This window comes from Periophthalmus magnuspinnatus, chromosome 6 (assembly GCF_009829125.3).
Source record: "Periophthalmus magnuspinnatus isolate fPerMag1 chromosome 6, fPerMag1.2.pri, whole genome shotgun sequence".
Taxonomy (NCBI): domain Eukaryota; kingdom Metazoa; phylum Chordata; class Actinopteri; order Gobiiformes; family Gobiidae; genus Periophthalmus; species Periophthalmus magnuspinnatus.
The window spans coordinates 3,874,935-3,899,990 of record NC_047131.1 but is presented as its reverse complement, the minus strand read 5'-3'; the positions used below and the strand labels follow the sequence as shown (position 1 = coordinate 3,899,990).

The 25,056-nt window shown below is 40.9% G+C and overlaps 1 protein-coding gene across 1 annotated transcript in view; it reads left to right on the top strand.

Annotated features, from left to right (window-relative positions):
* Window positions 1-25,056, top strand: part of nell2a (neural EGFL like 2a) — a 164,713-nt gene that overhangs the window by 941 nt on the left and 138,716 nt on the right. Inside the window, exons 2-3 of the mRNA XM_033968522.2 lie at window positions 57-185; window positions 20,308-20,458. Of these exons, the coding sequence (XP_033824413.1) occupies window positions 57-185; window positions 20,308-20,458 (280 nt within the window). The remainder of the gene's footprint in view (window positions 1-56; window positions 186-20,307; window positions 20,459-25,056) is intronic.

The following is a 25,056-nucleotide window of genomic DNA, read 5'->3' as shown; positions in this document are numbered from 1 at the left end:
GTATGTAGTAGTTTCATGTCAGTAAATGGCATTAACAATAAACATTTCTTTTTCAGTTGCGGGCTTTGGGGTGGACCCTGCTCTCCGGATCAACGTGTTTGACGAACTGACTTTGGGACAAGGTTTGGATGGAGTTACCCAAGTCCAAGGATTCCACAGCGAGTCCAGAGCCTTCCACTTCCAAGGTACAATAACACACCATGCGATGTTTTATCATGTGATTGTCAGTAGAGCTGCTGTCCTCTGCTCTTTCAGTGTTTCTGTTAGTATAGTTTGTGCTCCGGTATTTCAAAGAGTTAAAGAGGCCTGGTTTATGGTTAATATCACTGTCATTTCCAGGAAAAAACATGTACAAAGTCTCAACACACAGGAACTAAAGTGAAATTATTTTTTCACAGTTGCTTCAAGTGGTGGCATTTCTCACAAAGCCGAGATTAAAAAAAACATCTAGATCCAAAGGTTACATACACTTAATCCGCCTTGAACGGATGCATATGTCAGTTTATATGTTATTTTATTTTATTTTTTTACATGTTTAGATCTGGCTTTGCAGCACTGATTTTACCCTGCATCAATAGACCTTGTTTAGTCCCCTAACCATGTAACATTTCCGCTACATTCTTGTCTTATTTCTCTGCCTGGAATGTTTCACACTTGATCTTATGTTTATATTCTACCCACAAGCCAGATCTGTGGAGAAGTGACTCTGCTTACCCTAAGAATGTATGTAGGTAACAATTAAAACCACCAGTGTTTGAATTCTGGTGGTTTTAGTGCGCCTTTAAGTGTAATCATGACCAATCCATAGTTATCTCAATGACAACAATACAAATCAAAATATTCTCTTTTGAATGGTGAAAGTTCCCAAAGTGGCACCAATAACAGAAAGTTGAAACACATAAATAAGCCTGTAGCAGCTCATCCCTTGTTAGATTGTTTTGAATGCTGTTGTGTGTTCGCTAATCTCATTATGTCTTTATATACACAGCGCCAGTCCCTCTCCCCATTGCACCCTCTTTATTGTGAGCTCCTAATTGTTGCCTATTGTTGGTAGCAGGTGGCAGTCAGTGCTGGGGCCCATAGATGAGACAGCTGTGACAGAGACAAACTGCTAAAGCTATAATGTCTTTACTCTAGGGAGCTAATAGTACTCCACAATTACTACAACATCTTCACCATAGATTAACACGGGGATTTGAGTAGCCATTGTCTCCGCTGGTATTTGCCTAAAGTTGTAGTCAGTATTTGAAGTGGTATCCATCACAGGTCTACTCTACAAATCCCTCTCCAACCAGTGCATACTATTGTTGTGTCCCTGGGCAAGACTCTTCACCTAACTCGTCTGTATAAGCATGTAGTGTGTGAGTGATTGGTGGTGGTCAGAGGGGCCACTGGGGCAGATTTGCAGCCTCTCTTCCATCAGTCTACCCCAGGGCAGAGTGGGCTGTGCTCCCCTGCTTTGCTTTGTGTCCAGAGGAACATTTCAATAAAAAATTGTCCAGATGACTACCTTTGAAATCTTTTCTACCGCTCCTGGCAAAAGAGTGAAAACATCGATACATTTCCAGAGAAAAGTTGTTCAAAAACTGTGCCCAAAAATCCATGCACATCAGAACTAGTGATGTGCCAAAGGGTTTAATTCAGCTTGGAACAACTTAGCTTTAAAGCTGAGGTACCGGATTTTCACAACCTGGAAGGCGCATGTAGGTATTTAAATGTGTCTAACTTGTCTCTAGGTCTTACAAACCCTTTAGCACACATGTGTCAAACTCAAGGCCCGGGGGCCAAATGTGGCCCTCCACATCATTTTATGTGGCCCTCGACATGGTAAATTAAAATGTCATTTTATCAAGAGATGGGTCGTTACACAGCCATATTTTTACATCTATGCAAATATAATATGCAATATTTGAAACATAAAGAAGTAATAAAAACAGAAACAGTTAATTAACAAGTTAAAAAAGTAGTTACATCTATTTTACATCTAGCCCTATGAGGACAGCCATTTTGCTGATGTGGCCCTCGGTAAAAATGTGTCTGACACCCCTGCTCTAGCACATCGTTGAGTGAGAATGCCGGTGACCGCCCAAGCACAGCTACTTCCGGGTTGATGAGAAAAGAAAAAAAACTTCATTAGCTGAAAACAGCACACAGCAATTTAATTTTGCCACAAAATCCTGCTTTTAATATACAATGTACTTTTTGGAGGAAAGTGCAAACTTGGCCCAACACATGTACCCCCGCTTTAAAGAGGGAGTATTATGCAAAATCTACTTTTTGGAGCTTTCTACCATGTTATAATTTTCCCTCATCAAAAACATGCCTGGAACATGGAGTGGTTTTATATGTCATCTCTCTGGGGCATTATTTGAACTCTTCTTATCATTAGCTATACGATCCTGTCCAAGCCCACAAGCCTATGTCACCCATGTTCCTGCATGGCAATTTCCAAAACTGTACAAACCTGAACGCTACAACTTGACAAACCTGATGCGATGTGCAGTAGTGCCATTAGCAGGAGGTATGCTGATTGTGTTGTGAAAGCTCTCTCAAGGGGACTTAGGGCGGGAAGCAAGGGAAGTGAGGACAAAAACGAAATGGAAATGTATTAAACATTTGCGTTGTTTTTGGCATATGACATTTTTAAAACAGTAAAAGGTTACATGGTGATCTAAATATGTTACGTGCTAACAAATAATACCATCTGTAAACACATTCATCCTTCTTACATGGTTTGAAATTCTCCTAAATTCTCCTATATATTATCTAGTTTATAATCTTCATAATCAGATGACTTCCCCAATGGCTTACCCTACCCTAAAAGTAGCTAATTTACTCCATGGACGTCGCACCAAAGTCCTCATCGTTTGTCGGTCTTTGCTCCATCAGCTTTCGTCTGATATGGTGTGATCTTTGAACAGCTGCTCAGCCTGCAGAAGCCCCAGCACCATCTCCTCGTCTCGTCTGTGCGAAGGCGGTCCATTTGATGTCCTTTATGTAGACGACACTCACACGAGCTCGTGCCGGCTGGAGCGGAGACAGTGGGCGAGAAATGAGCTGTTCAAAGGCAGTTATGGGAAGACGGCTGTGCTGCTTTTGTTGTTGTTGTAATAAAAGGAGGGAATGTTCGATGACTGGCAATAAGTAGTTTTTAGTCCTTAATTGTCTGGTTTACATGTTTTTAGACGTTGTTTAGTTTTGGATGTTTTCTTTAGCTCTAGTTTTTCTATTGTCGTTGTGTCTGTGGGCAAGACACTTAACCCCATCGCCTCCACTCTCTGTGCACACTGGTGTAATAAATGTGTGTGAATGGGTGAATGGTTCCTTGATGTAACGTGCTTTGAGTGCCTTGAAGTTAGAAAAGTGCTGGTTTAGTTCTGATGTAGACTTGTGTTAAACTTTATATCGACCTGATTTAACTGTTATACATATCGTTATGATGTGATTTACACATTTAGACTTTTGAGCTGTAATAGCCTCATTTAAACGGATAAATCTAGCTGAAATCAACAAAAGACATCCCCTGTGCATTTGTTAATCAACTGAAAGGGGGTGTGGCGTGGCTCTGGCAAATGCTCTATGCGTTGTTAGGATTTTGTGCAAGAACAGTTATGTACGCAAAGAAGCACGAGTAAACAGCATCTTCATAAGTGAAAAGGGACATTAAACTGTCCACTCACTCTGAAAACCTCAGCGAACTTATTTTATAGCTCATTCTTTCTGCTTTTGCTCATTTAAATCCTTATGAACCTGATCAAATAATTAAAGACACTGCAGACCGAATCACTACTGTATATCGATTATCAAATATGGAACTACATTCCTGATTGTTGAGCACATTTATACACTGGGGATCTGGTTTATTTCGAGTTTAGACTTACTTTAGCTGTATATTATTCCTGTTTTAAGCATGTGTTAACACTTGCCCTGTTCTGCTTCTGGTTTGAGCTCATTTTAATCCTGATGTAGACTTGGTTTGGTCCTGTTGTAGTCCTGGTCTAGCCTAGGTTTAGCTCATGGTTTAGTTCCACGTTTTGCGTGTGTGCAACGTTGAACGCACCCTAGACCTGTATTTTATCCTTGTTAATGCATAGATTAGTTGTGCATTTTCCAGTGTAGTCTGATTTCTGTTTTAGTCCTGGTTTCATCGTAGTATAAACCGGGTTTGGATCTTATTTAGTCCCATTTTTGTTCTTTCGAGGTTCAAACATGGGGCAATGTTCATGCTCTTTTTATTAGAGAAATGAAAAGCCTAACCTTTCAGTAACAGGCAGCACTCTGTCTCCATGCGTTCTGTTTCTCTGTAGCATCTCTGATATAAGCACACACTCATACAGGGCGGAGATGGCAGCAGGTTATTTATGGCAACATCTCGCTACATCTATCATTTAAATGGTTTATGTTAAGTCAATGATGTTTGGTGATGGGGGGAGGCACGGAGATGTATGTGTGATGGCTAATATATACATTTATTTGTGCCACTGTTCAGATTTTGTGGGTTGTTTTATCATTTGGGCATACAAAATGCTTGCTTTGTGTGGAAGAGAATGGCATTTAACGTATCTATCTTCATAGGCAGCGTTACAGGTCAGGTCTGTGGAGAGGCGACCCTTTTCACAGTCAGAATGCATAATTTAAAGGTATATATAGTGGTAAAAACACCTGTAATGTAATAAAGATGCAAGATTTCTATGTTTTTATACTTTGCCGTTGATGTCTGTGATCTGTGATGCTAACTGTAGGCACTGCTCTGTCTGAAGCTCTGTTAGACTTTAATCCTGAGCTTTGTTTTAACATAATCTGACCATAATTACTGACTGAACTACAACAGGTGAGCTGATTTTGTGCCGTTAAACAAGTCTCTCTCAAATAACATTACAATCAAAGCTAGTTAGCATTAACAGTTTATCAGTTAGTCTCTCACCTTTTTGTCGAACATCAAACTCCGAAAACAGGGCCACAAACTCCTGAAAATGTTTATTAAGTGTGTTCAAATCCATCATGTATTTTTTTCCTTAAGTTTCAGACTTTTTTGGTAGTGTTTGCTAATGTGTGCCCTTGCTAACTGTGAGACATTCTTCCATTTACATACATGTAGAACCCCCCCAGCATGATGTCACTGAAAAGTATCAATAATGATATACTGTGGAACATCCCAGCAAAGCAATAACATTTCTACAAGTGGCGCACCCCCCTCTACAGGACAGTTGTATAGGTGCACGATCTACCTTTAGTTTCAGTGCTGTCCAAATGGTTTGCGTCTTAATGCTTGTAACTGTTTATTTTTGGTCAGAATAGCTCAAGAGAGGAGCATCGGCCACAGTGAGAAAGATCATATATTTATAAAGCCTAAAACATCAGCACTGACCAGATTTGTGTGTGTGGCTGTTAGGTAGGCCCTGCTGTTTTCTTGTGTAGAGTCGCTGTGCGGGCTGGGACAGTACACATCCCCATAGATACTGTGACATACCAGCGCTCATTAGAAAGCTGCAGAACACATCCAGAGCACAGTCCCCAATGCATGAGCCTGGACGCCCTGAGGAAGCCTGTTACCCTGGGAGACCGGGTGGGGCAGAGAGAAGAAGAGGAGGGTAATTCATAAGAAAAAAAACACACAGGGCCGTGCTGTACTTTCAGGTGTAAGGAGAAGACATTTAGATTTTTTTTCTTTAGTCATAACAATCAATATGTAGATCTTTATTTTATATCATATAACATAAAAATATAGATACACACACTCACACACACACATAAAAGACAAATGATGAAAGACATTAGACATTTTGACTTGAGGGAAGAGGGGCTGCATACATCCAGGTTTGAAGGGGGGAAGAGACAATAAGAATGGCATCTGTTCTTTTTATGTTCTTGGGAGTGTGTGTATGTGTGTGTCTGTGAGTGTATGCATGTGTGTGTGTACGTGTATGTCTGTGAGTGTATGCCTGTGTGTCTGTGGGTAGTTAAGCAACAAAACAGAAAAAGAAAACGTAAGCGTGAAAGGGTGGAACAGTTAAAAAGAGTTAAAAGTCAGTACAGATAAGCTCAGCGGGCCTTCTTTCTGGTCACACTTTGACCCTGAGGGGGCGCTGATCAGGAGGGCTCGGTTGTGAGATAACCCCCTGACCCGTTTGGGAGTCGGTCCGTCTCACCTCAGTTTGCCCAGTAGCTGCAGCTGACTGATGAGTCGACAGTCATTAAGGAAACCGCGTGAACCGATAGGCAGTAGCTTTGCCTTATCTGTTGCGTCGCCCTGGCAGAATTTTCTTTTTTTTTTTCTTTTTCCTTCCTTCCTCTCTCTCTCTAATTGTGGGGTATAAAAAAGGGTCGATGGGGGGGTCCTACAGCAAAAAAAACCCTTACGCAAAATCAACTTCTCACAGTATTTAACCATGTTATAGTTGATCTGTGATGTGCATCTATTCTTACGCGGTGACTCTTTGTTGTGATGACGTTAATGGTGACGTCAGCTCCCATTGGGCACCGCAGTTTTCTAACGTGGATGTCAGCGGACTTGTTTCTTTTATTGTTTTAGATGAATATTGCGATTTAAAATGTGCAAATGATAACATAATGATCCACGGGTGTCATAGATTATAACTAGCAGACACAAGCACAATAGATCTTAAAAAAACCCTGTACATTTCTGTAAAATTGAGAACAATGTCGTTATTTATTTTCCTGCAATATCTATTATGAGATATTGCGTCCATCAGTATTACGATATCGATATTTTTACAATATCTACTGTATATTTCCCTCCGTGTGGCCAGATTGGTGTCATATACGTGCCTTTATGTCCCAGCAGTGGGGGTTTTGGCTGATTAGACTGGCTCTTCTCATGCTTCTTCAGAGTATAGCTGTCAGTGCTACAATATAGGATATAGGGCATTCTGGAGAACCCGCCCCCCCCTCCCGGGAGTACTTTAATACAGATGCATGGAGCAGCCCCTCAGGACGCCTCAGTGCTGTCAGGTGACGCGCTGCAGTTATCACATTATTAGCACCCCCATCTGAGTTTTTTTTAATATCTGGACAGCTGTATGTGTCCAGCTCTATATAAATAACCTCAGGGTGCACAAAAGAGTACAGCCCTGCCCCCAACAAGCAACACCCACACTTCCCTTTGTAGTATTCAAGTACATTTACTCTTTTGTTATAGTTTTACACTGACGGATGTGTTACTTTCAGTTATGTTTAATATAATTTTCACTACTACAATACAGCATATGTCAAATCATTATTTAAAAATCTAAAATGACTTAATAATTGAAGCAGATGCATTGACTTCTTGTTCAAAACTGCAGAACTTCAAAGTGGCATTTCACCAGCCGTGGGTTTTCATTAAAATGTTTTTATTTTGAAAAAATCCCTTCGCAGCTGTTTTGAACCCCACATGTACGACCCGGGGACTACATTTGAAAAATAATTGCAAATAAGTTCAGAGCTGTAGGGGAAGACGGGGGGTTAGTGAAAACAGTCATTTTCTGAGCACTCAAGCCTCAAGTGGAAGACAGTACAGAATTACTCAGATTTGCATGAGGCTATTGATTTGGGAAAAAACATTACAACACGGTTAAAAGCTCATAAGAGTACATTTTACATAATATGTCCGCTTCGAATTACAATGCTAATCATCTTGGCTTCTCAAACTGTAATTTAAAGTATGTACGAGCGTGTACCTGTCAGAAAAATATCAGTTTGATTTTTTTTTTTCTTCCCTATTTTCTCCTCTTCTCCTACTCTCTACTTGAGGCATATTATTTAGATTTAACAGTCCTCCCTCCACCCAGCACCTTTGCCCCTTTTGTGCTGCAAGAACCGGAGTCAGTCTCATCGCAGAGCTCCCAGTCGCCCCCTCTCCTCCTCTGCCGTGTGTTTGGCTGTAATTGTGTCTGTGTCTTTGAATGCTGTCTGTCTGTGTGCGTCTGAAGGCTGGCACCAAGGTGTTTCCGTGGATGTTGTGGTGATTATTTCCCCGTCTCGACTCTAACGGCATGGAAGAAAGTCATTTATTATACAGCAGTGTGGCGGCGTTTGTGACAATGTGCGCACGCTACAGGAGAGGGGGACAGAGAGAGGACGGGAGCAGAACGAGAGATGAGAGACGGAGAGAGAGAGGGAGGGAGAAGGTGGAGAGAGAGAAAGGGGAGTGGAGCAGATTGAGAAAGAAAGATGAGAGATGGGGAGAGAAGGGCGCAAAGAGTCAGGAAAGAGGTAGAAAAGAGGGACAGAGGGACAGAAATGAGAGTGAGAAGGTGGAGAGAGAGAGAGCGCAGGGAGTAGAGAGAAGGAGAGAGGAGTGGAGCAGACAGAGAGAAAGCAAGATGAGAGGCGGAGAGAGAAGGAGAGAGGAGTGGAGCTGACAGAGAGAAAGCAAGATGAGAGACGGAGAGAGAGAGGGAGGGAGAAGGTGGAGAGAGAGGAGTGGAGCAGATTGAGAAAGAAAGATGAGAGATGGGGAGAGAAGGGCGCAAAGAGTCAGCAAAGAGGTAGAAAGAAGAGGGACAGAGGGATGGAAATGAGAGTGAGAAGATGGAGAGAAGGTGGAGAGAGAGCACACGAGAAATAGAGAGAGGGAGAGTGGAGTGGAGCAGACAGAGAGAAAGCAAGATGAGAGGCGGAGAGAGAGGGAGACAGGAGTGGAGCTGACAGAGAGAAAGCAAGATGAGAGATGGGGAAAGAGAGGCACAAAGAGTCAGGAAAGAGGTAGAAAGAAGAGAGACAGAGGGACAGAAACGAGATTGAGAAGGTGGAGAGAGAGAGCACACGGGAAATAGATGAGTGGAGCAGACAGAGTGAAAGCAAGATGAGAGGCGGAGAGAGAGGGAGAGAGGAGTGGAGCTGACAGAGAGAAAGCAAGATGAGAGGCGGAGAGAGAGGGAGAGAGGAGTGGAGCTGACAGAGAGAAAGCAAGATGAGAGATGGGGAAAGAGAGGCACAAAGAGTCAGGAAAGAGGTAGAAAGAAGAGGGACAGAGGGACAGAAACGAGATTGAGAAGGTGGAGAGAGAGAGCACACGGGAAATAGATGAGTGGAGCAGACAGAGTGAAAGCAAGATGAGAGGCGGGGAGAGAGAGGAGTAGAAAGAGACAGAGGAGAAAGGGGGAGAGGGACAGAGAACAGGAGCAGAATGAGAGATGAGAGACAGAGAGAGAGGGAGGGAGAAGGTGGAGAGAGAGAGGGAGAGGAGTGGAGCAGACAGAGAGAAAGCAACATAAGGGAGAGGAGTAGAAAGAGACGGAGGAGAAAGTTAGAAAGAAGAGGGAGAGAGGGACGAGAGTAGAATGAGAGATGGAGAGAGGCAATGAGGGAGAAGGTGGAGAGAGAGACAGCGAAGGAAACCGAGAAAGGGAGAGAGGAGTGGAGCTGATAGAGAAAACAAGATGAGAGATGGGGAGAAGGACATAAAGAGGTAGAAACGGACAGAAACGAGGCTGAGAAGATGTAGAGGAGGTGGAGCGATACAGCACATGGGAAATAGAGAGAGGGAGAGAGGAGTGGAGCAGACCGAGAGAAGCAAGATGAGAGAGGAGCAGAAAGAGACAGGAGAAAGTTAGAAAAAGAGTGAGAGGAGGACAGAGAGGATGGGAGCAGAATGAGAGACAGTGAGGGAGGGAGGGAGGGAGGGAGGGAGGGAGAAGGTGAAGAGAGAGACAGCAGTGGTGCAGACAGAGAGAAGGCAAGATGAGAGATGGGGAGAGAGGGGCAGAAAGAGACAATGGAGAAAGTTAGAAACAAGAGGGAGAGGGGGACAGAGAGCATGGGAGCAGAATGAGAGAGGAGAGATGGAATGAGAAAGGGAGGGAGAAGGTGGACAGAGAGAGGAAGGGAAATAGAGAGAGAGTGGAGTGGAGCAGACAGAGAGAAACAAGATGAGAGATGGGGAGAGAGGAGCAAAAAGAGACAGGAGAAAGGTAGAAAGAAGAGGAAGAGAGGGAAAGAAAAGGGAGAGGTTAGAAGGTAGAGAGAGAGCGGAGGAAATAGAGAGGGGGAGGAGGGAAGAAGGGAAAGAAAGAAAAAGAGGAGCTGGAGAAAGGGAAAGAACTACAAATAAGAGGGGATGAAAAAGATATAGAAGAGAGCTAGAAAGAAGAGTGACAGAGGGAGGGGTGGAGAGAGAGAGGAGGGAGAAATTAAAGGAAAGAGAGAGAACAGAGAAAGAGGAGGTGAGAAAATTAGAAAGAGGCAGAGAAAGAAAATGAGATAAGATGGAGAGATGAGAAGAGGGGTGAGTGAAGATGAAAAGGGGTAAGAGAGAGAACTTCATATATGAAATAGAGCAAGAAAATAAGAGACAAACGAGAGTGAGAAATGAGAAGAAGAGCGGGTGATGATCAAGAGGCAAAGGGAGATAGAGTGAAAGGAGACAAAGAGGTGAGAGGAAGAGAGAGAAAGATAAAATGTGAGATAGAGGGGAGGGGGGACAATTTGTTTTTTTTTGCATCAATTTGTGTGTTGTTGTTGATAGAATGATAGAAGTGACTGTGTAGCTCCAATTTGGTGTCAGTGTGAAGCCAGCTGCTAATAACAGCACCGGAGGACTCAGCCACGTAATGATGCAATACATCGTTGGAGGTACAGTCTGGTGCAGAGGCAGATATTCAAGGTTTAATAATAGAACAAAACCAGAACAAAACCAAAACAAAGCACTATAGTTATATAAGAATCTGTTCAAAATGCAAAGATGCTCTTAGAGTTTTTCTTGGATATGTGTGAAGAAAAGTAACAGCGAATAATGTGTTGCCCCACGTTTATCCCACCTAAAGCCTAAAGTACCTGAGATTGACCAGTCTTGACCAAGAATAATATATATATAATAGATGGGGGTGCATATTTTGTGTATGAATTTGCAGAACTTCGGAGCTGCTCTGCATAAATCTTCCTGTGGCGAGTAGTCTCTTCCTTGGTGCTCCTACGGGTGTCATTATGCCAATTATCTTGAAAAATTGGCATTGTTACTGCGATTGTGGCTCCCTGTCATCTGTAAATTGGTCTGGCGGTGTCACCTTCTCGTTGCCATGGAGATAAGTTTATACTGTGGAACATTCGAGGCCTAGCAATTACATCTCCATGGAGACGAGCAAGTGTTTGTACCTTCAAGCATCTTCAGTGGTCGTGGAAGGTACAGGACCACATGCTAATTATTTCTTTGGAGCTTAAACGGGAACACGTTAAGAGTATATATTTGTATTTTCTTAGCCTGCATGTGTTAGGACAGCTAGAGGTTCTTTGGCTCATCTTCTTTTAGATCGAGTAGCGTCACATTTCTATCTGTCTCCAACTCCTTGCCTTGCATTCTAATACTTTGCTTCCTATTCCTATGCATTACCTACAAACTGTTGCCTGCTCGTCTCCTGTCTCCTGCGGTCCAACTTGCCTCCTCAACTGTGACTATTTCGACGTTCCCGTATTTCCGGTGACCCTGGTGGGGGCGAGCGTTCCAATCCCGCGGGACATTTATGCATTCGGGGGGTGGATAGAAGGCTGCTATTAGTGGCCTGTTGACATGGAGGAGGAGGAAGAGAGGAGGAGGAGGAGGGGATTTGAGAATTGGGGAGAAATTGCTGTCCAAAGCAGGTCCTGGAGGTGCCCTTGGCTGGGTGGAGTATTTGTTCCAGCAGAGCGGAGACACACAGCAGGGAGAGAAATGCAAATGTTCCCGAGAGGTGGAATAATATCCAGCAACAAGAAGCTTTAGGGCCTGTGCATCTGTCTGTTTGCATATCTCTCTAAATATATATGCAGAGGTGATTCTTCAGACTGGATACTGTGACGGGCTGTGGATCTATGACAGTTAAGGATATTACAATCTCGTTTTGAGGCTTAAAATTATTGTGAGACATTGTGAGACATCATTATTATTAGATTATCACAATTAATTACACCATGACTAAACGGCGAACGTCTCTATTTACTTTCTTTCCTAATAGATCAACATTTTCCCAAGTTTGATGTTTATGTTGAGAGCTAGATTCGACCTGCACACCTTCGAATCAGTGGACAAACACTTTACCAGCCCAAATTATTAAGTTATGAAGAGTTAATGTTGTGTCTAAATGTAAAAGTTATTTGGTTGTTCTTACAAAAAAATCGATTAAGTGATGAGAAGTGATGATGAACAATAATGAAATCAATTAAATGAATGAGTTTATTTTGGTTGTTCACATTTGAAATTTTTTTTTGGTTCATCCATATTTGCGCAGTATCAGCCTCCACACACGGAAATGCAAAATGTCATCTGATTATTGCTGTAGGGATTAGCTAACATTTGCATAGTTAGACTGACATACAGTATTTGATTCAAATAGATACATGTACGCAAGTAAATGAGTTTTTTTCTTTGCTTGAGTTGTTTTTTCGTGATCTGCTGAGCTTCTGGCATCCTCTGCACAGACTGCCTGAGAGATCTTGTTCTTGTAAAATGCTTTTGGTGAGAAACCGCAAAGATGTGGGATGTGTTATTTGGTTCTGGCAACCCACGAGAGACTCACAGCTATCCACATACTAAAGTACCAGTGATTCTACCTGATATTAGTAATACTCTGCACAGGTCTGGAGGGAAATTATAAAATTAGTAGAACATATTGCGTCGAAACTTAATCTTCTTGGTGTCTAGAGTTTTGTAAGGAAAGTGTGTGGTACTTTGTGTCTGTATATACAGATAGAAGTGAACATTGTGTGAGAAAGGGATTGGAGCTAAGCCGGGTGTTACCTGGACTCTCAGGCTGTAACTCAGGAGGCATGAACTAAATACAAATGTGTCAGGCAGGAGGCTGCTGCCGACCCACTCTGTGTCTTTTTGAACTGAGAACAGATTTAAAGCTACAATATGTAACTTTTAAGGCAAATATAGACTAAAATAAAAGCACTGAAAAACATGTGTTGTTGCTGTGGGTGTCTGTGAGTGGCCTCTGGCTGTAATCTTCCACAGTTTTGCTTATCTGCTTATGAGCTTACTTAACCATCTCCATGTCAAATGTTCTGAAGTATGGCTTTAACTTTAACTATTTCCATGGAATGATGCAGGTGATGTTCCACCTCCAGAAAGTTACATACCATACTTTTATAAAGAAGCTTACGAAGTGGCAGTATTTTTACACAATCATAAAACTGTAATATTGGGTAAATACACTAAATACATGATCATTACAAAAGTGGAGTTATGTTGGGCACATAACACATCTGTAATTTATAAGCCTTGTCATATACTTTTATATCAGTATCAGCAAATATCCGCAAATGTTAAATATTGGTCATTGGTATTAGTTGAAGAAAATCCATAACAATTAATACATCAAGGCTCAGAGCATAATGTGGTGATTTAAAAAGGCAATGTGTTAGCAATTAATACCCCATAGAAGAAGAATTAATCAATATAAAATTATTGTACAAATAGATATTTTTTCCACATTACCCAGCCATTCTTCAGCTCTCAGCAGACATGCATGTGATGAATTGAACTGTGAAATTTCCCCCAGTAAATACATCTGGAAATGAATGATGAACTTCGGTCTATGTTTCAACACAGCAGTGCCCTGCCTACGGCCCATAGTTGGCCCATAATAACATAAATAGTCCTCAGCAAAGAGTTTGTCATTGGACTTACAAACACATCATGCTTTGGTGCACTTCTCTTTCAAACTTCAGTACACTCTCACATTAAGATAAATGAAGCTATTGATTTATTGATATGTTGTTGTGCTGTGTTCTCAGTGAGGAGCTGGCATCGCTCTCAACTCGTATGAAAAGGATTTGAAAGCTTATCCTAGCTTGCCAAATTTACCTAACCTGATTGTAAACATTTAACAAAGATGCCAGAAGTTGTGTTATGGTTTAGAAATGTGCTATGATTGGATTTTTATGATCATTATTTTTCGCCTACTTTGTGTCAGGAGCCCAGCGTGTGGTCGTTAGGAGCAGGTGGCTGCCCCATTCAGGCTCCTGCCAATAGATAATCGACCGCCGCCTCCTCAGCACGACCGCATTGATTTGGCAGAAGGGAGAGTTTGCCTTTTTTTTGCCCAGAATTCAACTCATCTCTTGCACTTTTATAAGTCTCTAAACAGCTCGGTGGTGATGTAGCCAGTGAATGCTTCAGAACTTAAGCTCCTGTTGTGTTATATTTTTATACTTTATATTTATTGTGTGACCTATTCTAAACTTGGATGAATGTGGCATTTTTAAATATACAGAAAATATAGAGCATTAGAGCAGCTTACTATAGTAGTAGTTGTAGTAGTTGCTAGCATATCAGTGGCAATGGTAGTAGTACATAGTTGTAGTTGCACTTGTAGTATAATTGTTGTATTAGACACATTCTGCTTGATCTAAAGGGTTTCCAATGACTCTGTGGTATTGTAATTAGGGATGCACCATCGTTTTCATTTCCAATACCAATTCCGATACTATAGCTTACCCGATATTAACGGATACCAATGCAAAATTAAAGACAAAACTGATCCATGTGTCTTATGTAAGTCTTATTTATCCCTCAAGTAACTACACAGTTTTGTCTGAGTACAAATTCAAACATTATATGACTTTTTTTTCCAACTACGACCAGTAAATTGCCTTACTACGTCGGATTATATGTCAGGATATCTACTGAAGGGATATTGGGTATCGGATTCAGCTGACTTTTCAGTATCAGTGCCGATATCTGATGCCAGTATTGGATCATGCACCTTGATTGTAATAAACCTTTGTGCATGTACAGCAGTGTAATAAATGTCCCACAGTCAGATCTGAAATGTGCTCACAGTAAGAATGCATGTTTTACATTTCTGAGCCATAAAAAGATATGTAATTGAATAAATGCAAACTCAATATACTGTAGAGCATCCCAGGCAACACAATAACATCTCCATGAAGACGAGGAGGTAGCGGACTGTCCACTAGAAAAGTTACATAGCAGTAATGGACTTGGACTTGAACTTTAACAGCCACATCAAATCAATAACATCTGCAGCTTTTTACCATCTAAAAACATGTCAAGAATCAAAGTTATACTGTCAAAACTAGACTTACAGAGACTTATCCATGCATTTGTCCGGAGTAGGTTAGGCGACTGTAACGTCCTGCTCACTGGCCTCTCCAAACGAGCCTTAAGACAGAACAGTACATCCAGAACACTGCTGCTCAGGTCCTGACTAGAACCAGGAAGTACTTCACACATGTGTCCTGTGCTCAGGTCTCTGGCTCCTGTGGCTCAGAGACTTTAAAGCAGCTCTGTGTGAACAAGTCTCTCCATGGACCAGCACCAAAGAACATCTCCCACATGTTAGAGCCACATGAACCATCTCACATGAGGAGGACTAAACCAGGACTAAACCAGGACTAAACCAGGACTAAACCAGGACTAAACCAGGACTAAACCAGGACTAAACCAGGACTAAACCAGGACTAAACCAGGGGAATCAGTGTTTCAATTTTATGCAGCTAAAACCTGGAACAGTCTTCCTGAAGATATGAGACAGGCCTTGACTTTGACAATGTTTAAATCCAGGCTCAAAACAGTTCTGTTTCTCTGTACATATGACTGAAAGGTTTTTATTCTGCACTTTTCTTCTTTAATGTTAATTTTATGATGATTATTTGTGATTATTTATGTTTTGATTTGTTGTATTGTGATTTTAACGTCTTTCTTATTCTGTAAAGCACTTTGTGTACAAATTGTGCCGTACAAAAACACTTGCCTTACACATTTAATGCAACCCCCATACTCCCATCAGCCTGAGAATATTGGCTTGTGTCTCCATCGTCTCATTCTTTAGAACAGTAGAGCCAGTACTACATGGATCAATCCGAACACTTCATTCACAAGTCTGTTCTGTCCACCCCCTCAGAGTGAAACAAGTGTAGTGATGAGAGGCCTGCACTCAGGATCAAAGACCGGAGAGGGACGCCCCGGCTCTGGAGGTCTCTATGGGCCTTACCCTCCCCCTTCTTCCTCTCTTTACTATCACTCCTCACTCTCCCCTAATTTCTTTCCCTCTTATCTTTTCTCCATTCTTGTAGCCTCTTTCACTCCTGTATCTACCCATTCACTGTCTCTCTTTCTCTCCGCCCTCTCTTTTTCCCAGCTCTCCTCATCTCCGCCCTATTGTCTCTCTTCTCCACGGTCCTTAGGCTGCACCCCTCTCCTCTCTTCTCTTCATTTTTCTCTGCTTTTTATCTCCTTCTCACTCATTTCTATATTCTTACTTTTCTCTCTCCTTTCCACTGTCTCACTCCTCTCCTCTTCCTCTCTGTTCTTTGTTCTCCTCTCCTCTGTTCCCTCCCTCTCCCTCCCTTAAGTCTCTGCTTTTTCCTTTTCTCGCTCTTCTTCCCACCTCATCCCTCTCTTCTCTCTTTCCTCTCCTTTACTCGTCCATCGTTAGGCCTCTCCTCTCCCAACTTTTCCCTAATGTTCCCTACCCTGTTTCTTTTCACCTAACCCTTTCCTCAGTCGCTCCCCCCTCTCTCCCTCCTCTCTATCTCTCCTTCACCCCTCTTTCTCCCTCCGACACCTGCCCCCGCTGAGACCATTTGGCTCATAATAGACGTGTCGTACAGCGAGACTCCCCGCTAAACGCACATCATTTCTGTTAGATTGGACTACAACGAGAACGCCAATATGTGATATTATTATAAGTAGTTCAATAGGAGCCATTCACATTCTACTATGTGATTATGTCATAACTTCAGATGGAGGATAGGGGCCGATACAACTCAATGGGACATCTACTGTTTTTGAATGAAATAGCCAAACCTAATAATTTATTTATTATTGTTTATACTGGGAGACCTAATGAGAGCGCTTAGCCTCTCTTTTTCATGGGCGCCCTGTTCAAAATACAGAAAAAATTAACAAAATATGTACCGTATTTTCTGGAGTATAAGTCACACCGAAGTATAAGTCGTACTGGAGTATAAGTCGCACCAGCGTATAAGTCGTACTGGAGTTTAAGTCGCACCAGAGTATAAGTTGCACCAGAGTATAAGTCGTACCGGAGTATAAGTCGCACCAAAGTATAAGTCGCACCCCTGACCAAACTATGAAAAAAGTGTGACTTATAATCCAGAAAATACTGTATATAGTTCATTTAAAAGATTAATAACGGGTGCAGGTGTGGTTATAAAAGTTTGTTACTAGTTGATCCGCACATATTGTTATTGATTGGGTTCACAAACTAAGCAATAATAATAATCTTGACTTTAGCTCATTTCAGCTGAAAACAATCACGTGTCTGATTTTGGATTTCTTCTTAACTGTGATTGTCCTCGAGTTTTTCCCTCACTGAGAATAAGGGTCTAAGCTCAAGGACAGGGGGCGCTCTTGCGAACTTATCCATTTGCTCGCCTCCTGTGTCTGTCCAATGACTGTTTTCACTGTTTGATTTTAGAACTTTCCGTTGGTTAAATCAACAATTTCGTTCAGCAGCGTGAGGGGATCGCCGTTGTGATTTTGAGTAATTCACAAATAAACTGAATTGAATAATGGCACCACTTTCTGTAGCTAAATGTGAGAAAATGATTGAGCTCTTGGTTGTTTGCACGGAGAAGATGTTGAACTTTGCGTGCTGGCTTTTGTTTCATGTGGATAGGCACAGTAATTACACAGATATTATCTATAAAACAGAACCAAATATTTGCAGTCTGACAGTAATTTTAACTAGGCCTGCTGATCGATTGGTCAACAAAGAAGGGGGCGGGGCAAACACAACTATTACGTCTCTATGTATCTGTCTCAAACTGCACACACGAGATTATAAAGCAATTTTGAGCACTTTTTGCTATTCATTTAGTTTTGAATTGTTCATTTTTATGGCAACTTTAATCACTCTTAAACCCATAAATAAATTTCTAGAATATTGTCTAAAATTATGCTTATACCGGTACTTATTTTGTGCAACATGTTGATTTAAATATGACTGTTTTGCCATTTTTATTGAATTATTTTTTTATATTGCGAGTCAGCCTGTCATTCCCAATCATTGTAAAAAGTAGGTTGACATTCTGTTATTTATATCACTCTCTCGCAGATTAAATATTCCATCATTTGTGAGATTATATCTTCTCTGCTCACGTGGATTCGCTCATTAAAGAGATGGCGTTGATGGCAGATTATTGCTAGGCAGAACTACTGTCCCTGAGTCATTGGACCATCTGTGCCTCTTCAGCCAATGACACTGGCAATGCAAAATGTATGAACGCCCAGCCCGCTCTGCCCCTCTGAAGGGCCATACCCCGAACAAGTGGGTTTTATTTGGACAGAAATGACAAGAAAGTGATGCACTTAAAAAACAAAGGGGGACAGAGGCGTATTTAGTCGTCTAAGTGCAGTTTTAAGTGTATGCAAATGTGTCTGCTGTTTTATGTTGCTTGTAAACAGATAGCACATATGCCAAAAGAATAAATTGTGTTTTTAGTAGTTAACTGCAGCTAAAGGGGCACTGTAACTTTTCTGGTGGAAGGTATGCCACTTTGTGTAGAATACTCCACAGTATTGCCTTGATCATAATAAGTGTTTTCTTTTTTTGTTTGTTTTTTTCAATGTGTTTTTGAGCTATAATTAAAAACCTAATCATACATCGTGAGTGTTGCGTTTAATGCTGTACTGTCAAACATTTCACCAGAAAAGTTACGCAGTGCATCTTTAAGTTTATGGCTTTATTTGTGTTTAGGTCTAAAATTTGGTTGCATTTTCCTGATTTGCAGCTGGTTTAGTCCTGGTTTAGTTCTGGTTCAGTTCTGGTTTGGTCCTAGTTTAGCCCTGGTTCAGTCCTGGTTTGGTCCTAGTTTAGTCCTGGTTTAGTCCTGGTTTAGTGCTTTTTTTAGTCCTGGTTTACTCCTGATTTAGTCCTGGTTCAGTCCGGGTTCAGTCCTGGTTCAGTCCTGGTTTAGTCCTAGTTTAGTCCTGGTTCAGTCTGGATTTAGTCCTTCTTCAGTCCTAGCTCAGTCCGGGTTTAGTCCTGGTTCAGTCCTGGTTTGGTCCTAGTTTAGTCCTGGTTTAGTTCTGGTTTAGTGCTTTTTAGTCCTGGTTTTGTCCTGATTCTGTCCTGGTTTAGTCCTGGTTTAGTCCTGGTTCAGTCCTGGTTCAGTCCTGGTTTAGTCCTGGTTTAGTCCTTGTTCAGTCCTGGTTTAGTCCTGGTTTAGTCCTTGTTCAGTCCTGGTTTAGTCCTGGTTTAGTCCTGGTTCAGTCCTGGTTTAGTCCTGGTTCAGTCCCGATTCAGTCCTGGTTCAGCCTTAGACTGGCAAATTTATGGCTCGATCTTGGGATAGGACCAGGTTTTTTACTGTTTATCTGAAGATTATTGCAGATAGGCCAAAATGTGGTTTAGTTAAGTTTTAGACCTGGTTTTGTCTCTGCTTGCTCTTCTTTAGTCCTCGTTTAGACTTGGTTTTGCATCTCTCCCTCTAATACAAGCAAGAAGCACAGGTCCTTCAGCCAAACGTTAAGCTTACACCACATGACAATGCCAATATTTATCCATGCTACTTATTTTTAGAAACCTTAGCATAGCTTTAGCATTTCCATATTGTGCTAATTAACTCTTTCCTGCCGTTGGAAGCCATGTAAATACAGAGCAAACCACCCGTGCCTCCCGGAGCTCCTAACTGTACCAGGTCAGCGCACACTTGCCTCACATCTCCGCTCCTGAGTCTTTGATGTGAAACGCCATCTTTTATTGATGCTTCCATTAAAGGAGCATGGAGGGTCTGTGTCGGACTGGAGGGGAGGAGAGGGGCAGGCCCGAGGGAGCAGGAGCAGGGGAAATAACCACACACAAAATACAGGCTACAGAAGCATTAGCCTTTCTCTAGTACAGTACTGGACGAGAGCGCAATGGGATGGAGATTACAGTTTGAACTAAGCAAATTTTCAAATTGCTAAGGTTGTAATTATTTAGGTAATACAATGTTCTTTGAAATGTCTGATTTTTTTTGTTTAGCTGTTTGTATTTCAGTCTTTTCTGTCCAATCTCTGACCGTGGTATGGGCAGGATTTACTATCCTTCCTCTGTACCATATATTCACTCTCACTCTTCTGTACCATAAATACACTACCTCTCCTCTGTACTGTATATTCTCACTCCCTCTGTAAGATATATTTACTACCTTTCCTCTGTACATGTCCATCTCAAGCTGTGTTCACACTTGTCCTCACACTACATCACAATTTTGATTAAACCAGGACTAGACCAGGACTAGAACCAAATCTACATCAGAACTACGGGTGAATACTCCTCTAGCTTGTGGGCCTCCCTACGAAATTATTTAACAAATAATCCAACTCATATAAGTAAATCCTTTGTGTTTTTGCAGGGTCGTCCCGGGAGGTGAAGGCCCCGGTCGAAGTCTCGAGGTCTATGATCCAGAAGCTGAGGGGGAAGAATGAGTTCACTGTGTTGGCTACAGTCAAACAAGACCACCTCAACTCTGGGGTCATCCTGTCCATCCACCACCAGGAGAACAGGTAAAAAGAAGAAGAGACTGAAATGCTCGGAAAGACTTTCAAATTAGAATATCAAGTATATCAACGGAACATGCATAATACGTAAAATCCTCCAAGACAAAAGACCAATCTCTCTACATCGACAATAATATGTTAATAAGAAAACTGGAAATCAAATCTGAAATTCAAAAACAATCAGTTAAAAGAAAAATAAAATAAACTGTAATATTGATCTAAAATGGATTAAAAAGAAAAACAAGTCTATTGAAGCTTTGGTATTACTGGGCCAACACCATTTGTGGGTTTTGGCTGGATAACTGTGAAAATATACTCTCTAAAATGTAATTAATTAAATGAACCTTACCTTCAATACTTTTTAAAGGCACATTTTAACCTTTCTACTTGTCCCCATAGTAATGTTATTGATTTGCCTGGATTTTTCCACAGTATGGCATTTAACTTATCCCTTTTGCCTCTGTCCGTATAAATACCTTGTAAAACATCAAAACATGCATCCTTACTGTGAGTGGATTCGCCTTTTCATAGATCTAACTTGCGTCCTGGTCTACTTATTCCCATGGTGATAGAAAGTGCCACAATAGGAAATTAAACTTATTTAAGTACCGCAAGAATATGGTGCAACATTAAACAAAGAATATTAGTTAAAAAACACTTTCTGTTTTCCGGTTTAACCTTTTGCATTAATGTGAAGTCTGACCCGACAGAGCACTATTTAAGAAACAATTGAACAGTAAAATATAAAGTTTTGGGTTCACTGGTTTGTTTACTCGGAGGTCAAAGTGGTGTGTATATTTTCCATACGTTCATGTGCAGTTTTGTGTGTATGTGTGATATGAGCCAGAGCTTATGTTATATTCGATGTGTTTGCTAGTTCCACAGTGTAAACTGTGATGAAGAAGTAAGACCACAGTAAACATCAGAGAAAAGAACTCTCATGTCTCTTGTGTTTGTGGAAAACCCGCACGTTACGTTAGCGTAGCGTATCTGATTAACTGTTAATATCTTACATAAACATATCGAACAGTTGGTTGTCTATGTGTTACATTAGTGTGCTGTGCTGCTATTCAGCCTGTTGTTCTTTCTTCTATTTTATCGTTATTGTTATAAATTTCCTTTAAAGGTAAAATGCCTGTTCTTGGTCTCAGATTTTAAAAAAATAAATTTCCCAGAAAAATGTCACTTATTGTCCAGTGCGACTTATATATGTTTTTTTTCTTCATTATTACGCATTTTTTCACTGGTACGACTTATACTCCAGAGCGACTTAAAGTCTGGAAAATACAGTAGTTAATTTTATGTCTCCTCACTGTACATTTAGCATACAATTCCCTCCCTTCATAACCATATGCTTAATTATTATGGATCACAATCTCACTAATGTTTTCTGTACAGTTTGAATATTTGTTTTTAATGTCCATTTACAAGATTTACTCCCCTGTCCAGTGTGCAGCAGTGTGTGTGCAGCAGACAATATCACTCATATCGCTTGAGACATTGACTCTGTAATCGTGGTCTGAAAACTGATGAGCCTTGCTACCGTTAGCATGCTAATTTTCTCCATTAGTTCTGTGTAGCAGAGGCATTGGGTGATCAGAACAGCAATCAAGAATCTCCCATAATGCTTTGAGTGAACCGTTTGTAGGCTAATGTAAGAATGTGCAGGGATGTTAATGGTTTTACCCTTGGCTGATTGGGGGTCTTAGCCAATCACACGCCACCAAACTGACTGCGCTTGTGGATGTGTTTAGGAGCATAGCTGGTGCTAATTCACTGTCACTGGGTTGTTTGATGGTGTGTTCATGTGCGCTGGGATAAATGTGTGTCTGCATGGGAGGGAAAGTGTAAACCCATTAGAGTTGCTTGGCAGATTACGTGCAGAGCGTCTTGTGTCTCTGTGTTGGTGTCTTCGCTGTTTAATGTCTTGAGACGTTTAATCAGTGTGTCCGCCCTGTGTAGATGTAACTATAACTGTAATGCTGTGATTTAGAGCTCAGCATCAAATGTAAAAAGCAAATGTTAGTGGCAACATCCAAAACTATTTAAAAAAATAAATTAAAGTGCAGTGGAATAACTCAGACTGCTGGGGTTACTACGGGTAAATAAACTGATGGAGTCGCAATACTTTGGAATGAATGTTATGCGAAGTATTTGCGCATTTTGGAATCCCCAAAGTTAGTTTTTTGTTTGGGTACACTGAAAATATTCCAATTGAAAAAGTTGAGCAAATTTGTGAACTGTTACAGTACATGGAATTAGTATGCTAAATAGTATAGTATGCTAAAGAGAAATGTCACGTTAAACGATACATTTCAAAGTACATATATATGTGTGTGTGTGTGTGTGTATATATATATATATATATATATATATATATATATATGTATAGGGGTGTGTGTGTGTGTATGTATATGTATATATATATATATATATATATATATATATATATATATATATATGGTATGATTTAAAGGCCTGAGAGGAAACAAATAAGTAGCAGAATTAAGACATAAAAGTTACTTAACTGTCTACAGCTCAAATATCAAGTCTTCCCATTATTGCAAATAAATTGTACACAATAAATATTGAGCTCCAAAAAATATTATTAGCAGTTCCCGTGACAGGCCTAATCACAAGCTTCTAATACCAAAATATGCTGTAATCCATCCATTTTCTTCCACTTTTCTGGGGCCGGGTCGTGGGGGCAGCAGTCTAAGCAGGGACTCCCAGATTTCCCCCACCCCAGACATGTTCTCCAGCTCCTCCGGTGGGACCCCAAAGTGTTCCCAGGCCAGCCGAGAGACATAGTCTCTCCAGCGTGTCCTGGGTCTTTCCCGGGGCCTCCTCCTTGTGGGACACGCCCGGAACATGTAACTCCAAGCTCCTCCCATGTGCCCGAGCTCCTCACTCCATCTCTAATGACTTTTTGAATATATACATGATATTTATTTATATGAATGCACAGACAACCACTCGCCAGACCCTCCAGTGTAAAAGTTACTTAGTGCACCTTTAAGTGATTTTGTATTATTTAAATTCAAATTGACTGATTAGGTTTCGAATGTTGAGTACTTTGTCCACATTTCTCCTGATTCACAGGTTAAATGCACACGGCAGCACTTGTCATTAAGGTCAATATGAAGTAAATGTATGTAAATGTATGAGCCGTGAGAAAGAGGATTTTACTTGAATAGTAATGTGCAGATTCACCGTGTCAGACGTGCTCAGTGTGCTCTGCTGATGTTGCACTTAAAACGCATAACCCCATTATAATATCTCTGACCATTCAAACCTTTATATTCATCTGCTTATGTGAAAGATGAGTGCCCTACTGAAGCCTTGGAGGGACATCTATGAATTCAAAATGGACAGAAATGATCGAGGTTTGATGACGCAAGCAGAATTTTGTATGGACAGAAGTTGCAAAACCTAACCTGTGACACTGTTAAACTCCTCGGAACAGCCAATGATATTTATGTTTGAACTGGTGAATCAAAGTCGTGCTGTAATTGTTTAAGAATGGGTTCATAGTTGCTGAGTAAGAGAAACACTTTGGCACATCTCTAGTATTCACATGCATGGATGTTTTGGCCATTAGCGCAGCTTTACAAAGTGAAGCAGGATGGACCACCCTTAAACAGCCAATCTGCTCTCATCCCAAAGTGTCATATAGTGGCTCACGTGTCTCTTTGAACTATAAAACGTTATCTTGTTGTAGATGAAAACGATGTATATCATTCAGATTTTTTATGTTACGCTTTTAATATATGACAAAAGTTGGGTAATGCAGCTTTAATGAAGGACAGCAAAAGACAAAATTAAATCTGTCAACTGAACAAATTGTTGTAGGAGTGAAGATGTTTTGCTGCTCATCGAAGCTGCTTCCTCAGTTCTGGTCAGATTACTGGTGAACACTGCCTTATATCTGTCTGAAGGGAGGAGCTAACTACACTGAAACTGTAAAAAGCTATTATCTCCAGTTTTATCTTAAATGACCCTATCCAACCTTTAACGACCCTGCTATTCTCTTTGTTTTGGGTATGAGGATAGAGTTGTTAATCGGTGAGAGGTTATGTCTCAGGTCCCCATTCCTGTTTGAGGAAGGATTGTCTTTCCTAACAAAAATAGCTTCTTTAAGGCTCCTCTCAAACTATTTATTTTCTTTGTCTAAGATCTGAACCTCACTATCTTCAAGGGAGTGGTTAGTGTCTTTGAGATGGAGATGCACAGCAGACTGGGGTCCTGAGGAGCTCTCACGACAGTGCTTGTACATTCTCTCTTCTCTCTCTGTTCTCTCTTTTTTTTAAATAAAGGAATTTTTTATCTTTTAACGTGTCTAGTATAGAGAGCCTGCAGTGTTTTTTGCTATCAACAGATATTTTTTATTCCATGGCTGAAGCAGGTTTTTCAAATAGAGCTGGTTTTGATACATTTTCTGAAACTATAATGTGATAATACTATCTATTGACAATTTCTAATATCAAAAGTCCTGTTTCACTAGAAGTTTATCAGGATAACATATTCACAATTTGTGCAATGGCCTCTTCGGGTTAAATATTCAAATAAAAAGCTTAATTTAGTTTTTACCCCAAACAAAATAT